This window comes from Octopus sinensis, linkage group LG18, assembly GCF_006345805.1.
Source record: "Octopus sinensis linkage group LG18, ASM634580v1, whole genome shotgun sequence".
Classification (NCBI taxonomy): domain Eukaryota; kingdom Metazoa; phylum Mollusca; class Cephalopoda; order Octopoda; family Octopodidae; genus Octopus; species Octopus sinensis.
The window spans coordinates 46643367-46655866 of record NC_043014.1 but is presented as its reverse complement, the minus strand read 5'-3'; the positions used below and the strand labels follow the sequence as shown (position 1 = coordinate 46655866).

Sequence of the window (12500 nt, the reverse complement as noted above, 5' to 3'; positions counted from 1 at the left end):
AAACACCTAAAGCTCCACGAGGCTCCGGCAGGGGGTGGTGATGATCCCTGTTGTACTCTTTCCCCACAACTTTCTCTCACTCTTACTTCCTGTTTCTGTTGTACCTGTATTTCAAAGGGGCCGGCCTTGTCACTCTCTGTGTCATGCTGAATATCCCCGAGAACTACGTTAAGGGTGTACGTGTCTGTGGAGTGCTTAACCACTTACACGTTAATTTCACGAGCAGGCTGTTCCGTTGATCGGATCAACCGGAACCCTCGTCGTCGTAACCGACGGAGTGCTTCCATACTTTAACAACTGTAACTACAAGTCATATTCATGTATACTATATGAAAACTAGATTTAACAAATGAATTGACAATTTCCATGACCCCTATCGTCTGTCTTTACGTTCTGAGTTCAAATTCCATCGAGGTCGACTCTGCTTTTCATCTTTTCAGGGGGTCGATGAATTAAGTACCAGTTGCGTACTGGGGTCGATCTAATCGAGTGGTTCCCCCTCCCTCAAACATTTCGGGCCTTGTACCTAGAGTAGAAAAGAATATTTAAGGCGGCGAACTGGCAGAAACCGGCATAAGCTTACGGGTCTGATTTTTTTAACTTACGGGTCGGACCACGTCGCTGTATTTACCCGGTGCATATCGCCACAGACGTCCACGTGTACGTGGGCGATACCGCGAGCTTCGGTTCGTTCTTACTAGATCGGGCACGGTAACGCGGCAGAGCTCCGGGCGACTGGCGCAGGCCTGCCGCTGGCGGCCCCTACCTATACTAGCCGCAGTTGTCATCTTTCGGGAATTTACGGGACGGACCACGTCGCTGTATCGACCGCGTGTATCTCGTGATAGCCTTCCGGCATCGGTCGCGGGTACGTCCACGTGTACTTGGGCGATACCGCGAGCTTCGGTTCGTTTTTTCGATATCGGGCACGGTAGCGCGGCGGAGCACCGGGCGACCGGCGCAGGCCTGCCGCTGGAGGCCCCGCGGCGCGTAGACGAACGGGGAAAACAAGGTGGCATGAATGACTGAAACATGTAAAAGAGTATAGGTAGTAGAGTTTGTAAAAATCAAACTTATAAAAATAAGTTAATTTGTAAAATTTGGATGATTATCACAAGAAAAGAAAATAAGACATTAAGCCACCTTTTAAAGAGGATTATTCTGCATTTGATCCAAAATTTGACAGGCATAAAAGATCTGACTAAAATACCGGGTAGTGAAAATAGTCAGTGCTTAGATCTCCGTACTTTCAAGTCATGATGAAGATAATTAACATATGCTGTCCAATTAAAACTTTTATCTTAGGAGAGGACTTTTTAATTTGAGTAGGAGAAAAGTTAATTTAGAGAACAGTTGCTAAAATATATAAATATTCATCTATCCATCCATCATCTCAGCCTATTATTCTTGAAAGGGCTGTGAGGGGTTAGAGTCCTCAGCTATCTCCTCTATAGGGTCCAGTCAGAAGCAACTGCCATTACGTTTTTCAGTTGGGTTTCCAAGCATGACCAATTCTAACTACAGTCGTAGACAAAAGTTTGTAACATAAGTTTGGAAATTTGATTTTCATATCAAATGCCCAAAGTTATATTTAATTTTCAATATATTATCACTTGGCCAAAAGTTTGAAGCATCATCATCATCATCATCATCATCGTCGTTTAAGGTCCGTTTTCCATGCTGGCATGGGTTGGACGGTTTTATTGGACACAGGCAAACCAGGACGCAGCACCAGGCTCCAATATGATCTGGCAATGTTTCTACAGCTGGATGCCCTTCCTAACGCCAACCACTCCGTGAGTGTAATGGGTGCTTTTTACATGCCGCCAGCACAGGAGCCAGTCAGGTGGCACTGGCATCGGCCACGTTCGGATGGTGCTTTTTACGTACCACCAGCACGGGGAGCCAGTTAGGCGGTTCTGGCAGCGACCCACGCATGGTGCTTATTACGTTCCACCAGCACTGGTAATGACCACAACTAAAATTTCCATTTGATTGTGATTTGATTTGATTTTGATTTACTTGACACAATAGGTCTCCTCAAGCACGGCATGCCACCCGACGATTCAAGGGTACTTTTTAAATGGGTTGGTTATGTGACACTGGTGTAAGATATGGTTGTGATCTCACTTTCCTTACTGGGTCTTCTCAATCACAGCATATCTCCAGAGGTCTCAGCCTTTCGTCGTTGACTCTTTGAGGCCCAACGTTCGAAGGTCATGCTTCACTACCTATTCCCCTATCTTCCTGAGTATCCCTCTTCCATTGGTTCCTTCCACTGTTACGGAAGCTCTCTTCATCCATACGTATCACATCACCATACCTATTTCTTTATTACCCACAAGGGGTTAAACATAGAGGGGACAAACATAGGCATTAAGTCGATTACATCGACCCCAGTGTGTAACTGGTACTTAATTTATCGACCCGGAAAGGATGAAAGGCAAAGTCGACCTCGGCGGAATTTGAACTCACAACGTAACGGCAGCCGAAATACCGCTAAGCATTTCGCCCAGCGTGCTAACGATTCTTCCAGCTCAGTCGTCTCTCTTGCACACCACATCTGATGCTTCTTATGTCCAACTTTTCTCTCAGGGCGCTTACACTCTGTCATGTGTATACACTGACATCACACATCTAGCAGATCATACTAGCTTCATTTCTTTTGAGCCTACGCATGTCTTCAGCAGTCACGGCCCATGTTTCACTGCTGTGTAGCATGTCAGTTCGAGGCCCTTTGTCTCTAGTAGAGATAGGAGATTTCTGAACTTTGTCTACGCTATTCTTATTATAGTGGCAACGCTCTCTGAGCATCCACCCCCACTACAGACTTGGTCACCTAGGTAGCAGAAGCTATCAACTACTGCTAGTTTCTCCCCCTGGCATGTGATGGAATCAGTTTTCTGAGCATCTGCAGTATTTATTACCCCTGTCTGTACATCTGCCGCACACAAAAGTTATCTTCCCAGTTAACCATCTTTTGATGTTGCTGCACCTCTTGTACATCCATAGCTTACACTAGATGAACATTACAATTTTTATATCAAACGCCGAAAGTCATATTTAATTTGTAATATATTATCACTAAGCCAAAAGTCTGGAACATAGATCTGAAAATAATTTCTTTTAGATATTAAACCATTTGATCAATTATTCAGTAAGTACATCTATATATCACCGTGATCACCGTGACCGCCCAGGCTATCAGATGCTGCTACACATCGCCGGTCACAATGTGCTTCGCATTGTTTTAACCTTCAAATGACGCCACCCCGCTGGCTAAGTGAGCAGGCCAACAGAAGAAAGAGTGAGAGGAAGTTGCGGCGAAGGAGTACAGCAGGGATCGCAACCACCCCCTGCCGGAGCCTCGTGGAGCTATAGGTGTTTTCGCTCAATAAACACTCACAACTCCCGGTCTGGGAATCGAAACCGCGAGTCCGCTGCTGCTCTAACCACTGGGCCATTGCGCCTCCATACATCTATATATATATCTATATATTCTAAACCACACCAGCATGGAAAACATTATGATGGTGATGCACTGCAACCGAAGCCGCGATCGCAGGTCGCACCCGGACGTCGGACTCGAAAACGACGTTCGGCAGCCGCGGCGTCCGCTCGGCCGGTCCAGGGCGGCGCACCCGTGCTCGCCCCTTCCGGTCGGCCTTCCGCATTGGTCGCGGCGCAGATATTAGACTGCGGGCCGTCGCAGCAGCCGCCGCGCCTTCCGCGCTCGGGTCCTAGGCGTGCGGCAGCTTCACGCCCTTCGATTTTGGTGACTCTGGATAACTGCCAGTACGATCGCACGGGCTACTTACCACACAGCCAAAAAAAATTCTAAACCCCCACCAGCATGGAAAACATGATGAGGGCGATGCATTGCATTTGGTGGCTTTACCTCAGATTACTGTATTTTAAAGACACATCAAAATACGAACTGTTGTTCCCTCGCAGCTACGATTGGCTCATTGCTTACCTCTGACTATTAATACTTTAGTTCATAAACTGCGATATAAAAAAAAATCTCTTTGATGATGAGAAAGGTTGTTGTTATTGTCTTAGAAGTCTGTCTTTAGATTGGTGCTCAAGTTGTTTTTATCTCACATACGTATAGGCGTAAGTAGCTTGCTTGCGAACCACCACATGGTTCCGGGTTCAGTCCCACTGCGTGTCACCTTGAGCAAGTGTCTTCTACTATAGCCTCGGGCCAACCAAAGCCTTGTGAGTGGATTTGGTTGACGGAAACTGAAAGAAGCCCGTCGTATATATGTATATATATATGTGTGTGTGTGGTGTGTTTGTGTATCTGTGTTTGTCCCCCCCACCACCACCACCAACATCGCTTGACAGCCGATGGTGGTGTGCTTACGTCACTGTAACTTAGCGGTTCGGCAAAGTTATATATATTTGAATCGAATTGTACTTGGGCATAACTTTAACATTCCAAATTTCTGACCATGACTGTATGGATGTTATCCAACCGTTTCATTCTTAGTCTATCCTTAGGCTTCCTGCTGGCTTGCTCAGCTTGGAGAGTCCGTCTTGCTATCTTGTTTGTTTTCCTTGCCTATCCTCGCCTTGCTTCTTTGATCATGAATGCTGATAATGACCGAAAGAGTCTGGCTGTGAATACAAGCAGCCACAATGGGGGTTCCTCCAAAGGGTCTCTAGAGCAGTGGTTTTCAACCAGGGTTCCGCGGAGCCTTAGGGTTCCGCCAGTACAGTCCAGGGGTTCCGCAAGAAGTTACAAAACTGCTACAATCGGCAGTAATTTTTAATTCTCCTGTGCAGATTTGTGTGCATAAGACTATTAAATTATTGCACAGGGGTTCCCCCAGCCAGTGGAACGTTTCCTTGGGGTTCCGCTCCAGCAAAAAGTTTGAAAAGCACTGCTCTAGAGTAACATTATATGACAGAATACATATCTCAGGGATCAGGAAGGCTCTCTGGAGCAAGCTGTTATTTCCCCACATTGATAGGTCAAATCTTTGCTTCTACAGTTATGTGGGAATGAATATTCTTTTACGTGCGTCAGTCCATTTCACAGCAGCCATGCTGGTGCACCATCTTAAAGAGTTTTAGTTAAAGAAATTGAACCAACGACTCATTCTTTGTAAGCCTGGTACTTATTCTATTGGCCTCTTTTGCTGAACTGCTAAGTTATGTGGACATAAACACACCAGCATCGGTTGTCAAGCAATGGTGGTGGGGACAAACACAAAGATACACACACATAAATAAATATGTAGATATGTGTGTGCGTGTATATATAAATGTGTGTGTGTGTATATATATATATATTGTATGTATATATATATATATGTATGTATATATATGTACGTATATATATAATATATATGTGTGTGTGTACATATATATATATATATGTATATATATATGTATAAATATATATGAATATATATATGTATGTATGTATATATATATATGTATGTATATATATATGTATGCATGTATATATATATATGTATGTATATATATGTATGTACATTTATGTATATGTATGTATGTATATGTATGTATTTATATACAAGTATGTATATATGTATGTGTATGTATATGCATGTATGTATATGTATATATGTATGTATATGTGTATATGTATGTATATGTATGTATCTATATATATGTATGTATATGTATGTATCTGTATATATATATATATGTATGTATATATATATATATATGTATGTATATATATATATGTATGTATATATATGTATATATATATGTGTGCATATATATGTATATATATATGTGTGCATATATATATATATATATATATATATATATATATTCTAGAGTCTCATAAATTATTGTTCAAAATATTTTGGTACATCTCTGCATTCATTCTACAATCTATCACATGTTAATTGCCTGTACCATTTGCAGAGAAACACCCCCACACCATGGTGTTGCCACCTCCAAACTTTACGGTAGGAATTGTGTTTTTCGGCGAATAGGTGGTACCATCTTTCCTCCAAACATTGCTACGCGAATTTCGTCCAAACAATTCAATTTTCGACTCATCTCCCCATAGAACATTTTCCCGGAATGTATCAGATTTATCTTTATGTTCATAAACAAAATTAACCCCAGTACTCAACTGGTACTTATTTTACCAACTGCAAAGAGATCATAGGTAATGTCATTCTCGGCGGAATCTGAACATCGAACATGAAGCTGGATGTCTGGAGATATATATCAATATATTTTTAAGGCAGTGAGCTGGCAGAATCGTTAGCACACTAGGTAAAATGCTTAGCAGCATTTCGTTTGTCTTATCATTCTGAGTTCAAATTCCGCTGAGGGAGACTTTACCTTTCATCGTTGAGGGGGTCGATAAAATTTTTGAAAATTTTTCCCAAAAGTTTTTGAAAAATTATTTGAAAATTTTCCTCAAAAATTTTTGAAAATTTTCTCCAAAAATTTTTCCCAAAAATATTTGAAAATTTTCCCCAAAAATTTTTGAAAAATTTTTTGAAAATTTTCCTCAAAAAATTGAGCACTGGGGTCAATGTAATCGACTCACCCCTACCCCGAAAATGCTGGCCTTGATATAAAATTTGAAATCAATATTAGTATATTTTAAATAAACAACACATTTTAGAAGTGTACTTACCATTCTGTTAGTCCAATATGTATCAGGTCTGCTATATTTCCATTGTTGTAACATCAATTACAAAAATTTCTTTTTCAAACAAATATCAACAACACAAACTTGCATTCTTTGTTTTATTCATCCCATATTTATTGTGTATTTACAACATAGCTTATCAAATCTTTTACATATGATATGGAAGATAGGGAGATGGGGAGAAAATTTCTGTCCAATAAACATTGGAGCCATGAAAGGTTTGGCAGCACTGCATCCTGGGAAAAAAAGGCACAGTGAAGGAGGCAGCAAAGTAAATCAGGCTACGCATGAGAAAGAGAGTGAGAAGCAAATAATCAAAGCAGGTAGAGACATGAGACAGAGGAACGTAGACACACATGGAGCCCAGATAGAAACATGTTATTGCATAGTTGGTTCCTTGCAGGAGACTGAATTTCCAGTCACAAAGAGAAAGTGTTAAATAATGAAGATGCAGTTAGATGTATGGGGTGGGTTTAAGGGAGGAAAATAGTTAAAGACATGTCTGAAATTCATACACACACACATATATATATGTATATATATATATATTCATTTTTGTATACACATGAACTTTCTGAGTAACTGAAAGTTCACCCAACGTAATTATGAAAATAAGATTGGAGTGTCCTATTTTTTTATTGCACTTCATAGAGTAAATTAGCCTTATATATATATATAATTCCTTTGATAATATACATATATATATACAGTATATATATGATTTTTGCTTGATAGTATATATATAATTTTTTTTAATTATATATATATATTTTTAATTATATATATATATATATTTTTAATTATATATATATATATTATATATATATATATATAATTTTTTTTAATTATATATATATATGATTTTTTAATTATATATATATATGATTTTTTAATTATATATACATATGATTTTTTTTTGATAATATATATATAATGAAATTCAGTGATGAGTTTAACTATTTAATTAGCAAAGTTTGAATATAAAATTATATACAGTTTATACATCCATTGCCATATTGTAACACAGACCTCATCCAACACTCACAAATTACTTGATCATACAGAAATCCTTTCTCATAAATATCATCATCTTCACACAACCTTTCTTAGACAAAGCTTCAAATCTCTTACACAACACAACTTTTCATACAATCCTCCTATTTATATAACTCCAAATCGTATTTTCACAAAGCTCCCTCTATACGCTCTGAACAATCCTTGCCAAATGGAACCACTTCTAGGAAGACCTGCCTAGATACTCTTTCACATGATTTTTATCCCTTTCCACTCTGGAATATCATTATTCTCCACTTAGACTACACATATATATATATATATACACCCAAAAATAAGGGTTTGGTACATCTGCAGCTGTGAGCAGAAAGTATTAATTGTACAATTGAGCTGTAATGTAAGGTAATGTGAGAGGCAATGGAATTAAAGCAATAGCAACTAGTTACAATGACAATATTCAGTTGCATGGAACAACTATGATGTCAATGGCCACCAACTATCTAAGGCCCTCAGTGAGTGAGTCACAACATAGGACCATTGTTTACCTCCAATTTCAGATGCCTTAAACAAAAGGCATACCTCTGAATATCTCCCCTTGGCTAACTAGCTTACAGAAATAGTTTGTAAAATATTATCCAGCTGAGTAAGTAAAGAGCATCTCAGAAGAACAAGAGCAAATGAACTGGGTAACGCATTTGCACAAGAAAAGAAATAAACGTTGAGCCTCAATTAAAAATAACACAAAAGTACATAGTATTTATAACAGGAATAGGAAACCCCACTGGTGTCTGTGATAGATACAGTACATATCTCACATTAGAAGGACATGCCCTGGCCAACCAAGAACTAATTAGCTGATAATTAGTGCATGCATAATCAAGTTGTAATAGAAATTATTGATTAGTATTAACATTATCAGATACTAGAATAGTTATCAGTACAATGATACTTTGCTACAGACTATAATAAAGAACATCAAATACCTATTTCTTTACTACCCACCAGGGGCTAAACACAGAGGAGACAAACAAGGACAGACATAGGTATTAAGTCAATTACATTGACCCCAGTGCATAACAGGTACTTAATTTATCAACCCTGAAAGGATGAAAGGCAAAGTCGACCTCGGCGGAATTTGAACTCAGAACGTACACAGACGAAATACCTATTTCTTTACTACCCACAAGGGGCTAAACACAGAGGAGACAAACAAGGACAGACATAGGTATTAAGTCAATTACATTGACCCCAGTGCATAACAGGTACTTATTTATCAACCCTGAAGGATGAAAGGCAAGTCGACCTCGGCGGAATTTGAACTCAGAACGTAACACAGCAGACGAAATACCTATTTCTTTACTACCCACAAGGGGCTAAACACAGAGGAGACAAACAAGGACAGACATAGGTATTAAGTCAATTACATTGACCCCAGTGCATAACAGGTACTTAATTTATCAACCCTGAAAGGATGAAAGGCAAAGTCGACCTCGGCGGAATTTGAACTCAGAACGTAACAGCAGACGAAATACCTATTTCTTTACTACCCACAAGGGGCTAAACACAGAGGAGACAAACAAGGACAGACAAAGTGATTAAGTCGATTATATCGACCCCCAGTGCATAACTGGTACTTAATTTATCAACCCCGAAAGGATGAAAGGCAAAGTCGACCTCGGCGGAATTTGAACTCAGAACATAAAGACAGATGAAATGCTGTTATGCATTTTGCCCGGCGTGCTAACGATTCTGCCAACTCGCCGCCTTGACACCGCAATGTCACAGTCCTCCTTCACCTCCCCCCATAGATATCACAGACATGCAATTTATTCATATACTTAAAATAAGAAATTGCAAATCCCACCAATAAAATATGTATCTGGAATAAACACACAACAGATCTAACATTGTTGTCTGAAGAGGGAACAATAACCATGAATGTTGTAGGGAGCTGTGGTCCAGTAAATATGAATATAAAATCATTACTGGGAACAGAAGGACATTTACAGGGAATAAATTTTTTATCCTAGTTTTTCATTTGTACCTCAAGCCATCCATTACCTCTCAAAATGTAGAAAAGTGGCTTCTTTAAGAGAAAAAGTATATTGACTCACATCTGACATTTTTCTCTCAGACAGTAAAACAATGACATTCTGTCAAACACTTTAAAGATTTTCCATTTTATTTCACACACACACACACACACACACACATGCTTCAAGCCCCTACTCACTAATACTGTTGCTAAGGAAACGTTGGAAAGGATAATGAAGACACACACACACATATGTAGTTACCATCTCAAACAATAAGACAGATTATAAACCCCCCCCCATTAAACATTGAAGTTACGACTGTAATAAACTCCATCTTTTGCCAGGGGGGGAGTGGTGTTTGGAGAATATGACAAAGTGGTTGGAGTCGCCCAGTATGAGAGAGATAAAGTGATGTTGATATGGGAAGAACTATGACGGGGTTTCAGACTTATGTTCTCAGCAGAAAATGAAAATGAACAACACTTCACTTTCAAAACAACAGTCAAAATAACTCAAGAATGTTAAAAAAAAAAAACAAGATGGCAGTTTCAGCTTTACAGCTTAAAAAAAAAAAAAAATTTTCATTTTATAATTACAATATATTCTAACAACTGTGTGTGTGTATGCGTGTGTGTCAAATGAGAAACTACTACAAAACTAAAAGAATCAATGAAATCAAATCTATCCTTCCTGGTCAATGCCTGACGCATTGATTCCAATCTCTCAACTTTTGCCACTCTCATCCGTATATTTTAAATATCTGACTTGTCACTTTTATTTATCGGTTTATAAATACTGATATATGTGTCTTTGCAGTACTAAACAGGCACTCCATTGGTTACGATGACAAAGGTTCCAGCCGATCTGATCAACAGAAACATGGTAGTTCATGAAATTAAAGTGCAAGTGGCTGAATATTCCACAGACATGCGGACCATTCATGTAGTTCTCAGGGAGATTCAGCATGACTCAGAAGTCATGCGACAAGGCTGGCCCCTTTGAAATAGAGGTACTACTGATTTTCTGCCAGAAGAGTGGACCGGAGTAATGTGAAATAAAGTGTCTTGCTCAAGGATGCAACACGCCACCAGGAATTGAACTCACAACCTTACGATCATGAACCGAATACCCAAACCACTTGTCCCTTTTATTTATCATTTTATAAATACAGATATAATGCTTAAGGGATAATCTGTATCTGCAACATTACATTTAAGGGTCAAGCACCAACTACATACATGCTGCAGTCTCTAGAAATAGAAGCCAATTTCTTTCCTCGATTCACAGTCTCCCTTCCTAAATCAAAGGAAGAATATATTTAACCCTTTAGTATTTAAACCGGTCATATCCGGCCAAAATATTTAATCTGTTTTATGTTCAAACTGACCAGATCCAGGCTCTCACACCTACCCTACAATGTTATTCTACATTAAGTAATTACAACATCAAGATCTTGAAGATATGAGACAATGCATAATTAATTCAAATCAATGGGAATCAATAAGCATTATGTTTGATAGAATAATCTGAACACTAAAGGGTTAATATATTTAATTAGAGTAATCTTGGATATACTAAGTCAGAGGGAGGATGGTCACGCAACTGGAATGCCTTTGTTTATAGTTCTACTTGATCCACATTGACCAGTACTTAAACCACAACAGCTACATCAAAGTAGAAACACACTTCTTATTCTTCCCTTTTAGTTTAGAAATAGCTAATTTAAATATAACAATTATTGAATTAATCATCTATTTATCTATCAATCAATCAATCCATGTATGTATGTATGTATCTATGTCTGTCTGTTTGTGTACACACACACACACAGTGTGAGAGTGTGTATGTTTAAAACATATAAATCACTAATAAATAGAAAAAAAAATGTTAAGAGAATGAGTCTGAAATTGAACCTGCATCTTCTTAATATCAAAGTATACAACCTTACAATTTTCAGAATTTTTACATAACTTTTTCAGTGTATGGAGTTTGAAGGTATGTATAAGTATATATTATATACATATATTTTAGTTCAGAAATAGCTAATTTAAATATAACAATTATTGAATTAATCATCTATTTATCTATCTATCAATCAATCAATCCATGTATGTATGTATGTATGTTTGTGTACACACACGCACACACACACAGTGAGAGTGTGTATGTTTAAAACAAACAGAAAAAAAAAATGTTAAGAGAATGGGTCTGAAATTGAACCTGCATCTTCTTAATATCAAAGTATACAACCTTACAATTTTCAGAATTTTTACATAACTTTTACAGTGTATGGAGTTTGAGGGTATGTATAAGTATATATTATATACATATATTTCGTGAAATAAATACAGAGTATATACATTTATCTCGTAAAACAAAATAGTGTAGAGAGACCTCTTGAGTAGAGAGAGAGCAGTGAAAGGATGTTGTGGGAGGATATTTCAGTCATATTTTGGTTTAGTCCATCGGATCATGGTTTCTGGTGAGCGGTACAAAAATATAAGCTTAGCAAACAGTTCCTCTTCGAGACCTAAATCAGAGCATTCGCGAACAAGGTAGATGTCCAAGCAGAGTTTTAAGATGTTGTCAACACGGGGCAGCTCCATAAACATGATACGGAAGGAAACTTCACTGACAAACATACGAGCAAAGCGTCCGATTACAAACACCATTGACACATACAGGCCAATTATGCTGAAACAGAGATGAGATTACGGTTGACAAGAACATTGCCTGAATGCAAAAAGAAAACACACACACAAACACACACAAGCATAAGAAAAACTAAAAACAAA

The 12500-nt window shown here is 38.3% G+C and overlaps 1 protein-coding gene and 1 long non-coding RNA gene across 2 annotated transcripts in view; both read right to left on the bottom strand.

Annotated features, from left to right (window-relative positions):
* Positions 1–9712: 9712 nt before the first annotated feature.
* LOC118767038 lies at positions 9713–11144 on the bottom strand. Its single transcript, XR_005002932.1, has 2 exons — positions 10835–11144; positions 9713–10465 (listed from the first exon to the last, which is right to left on the bottom strand). It is a non-coding gene; the product is annotated as an uncharacterized LOC118767038 (long non-coding RNA).
* Positions 11145–11989: 845 nt separating this feature from the next.
* Positions 11990–12500, bottom strand: part of LOC115221801 (piezo-type mechanosensitive ion channel component 1) — a 273364-nt gene continuing 272853 nt past the window's right edge. Inside the window, exon 52 of the mRNA XM_036510979.1 lies at positions 11990–12399. Coding sequence (XP_036366872.1) covers positions 12147–12399 — 253 coding nt within the window. The 3' untranslated portion in view covers positions 11990–12146. The remainder of the gene's footprint in view (positions 12400–12500) is intronic.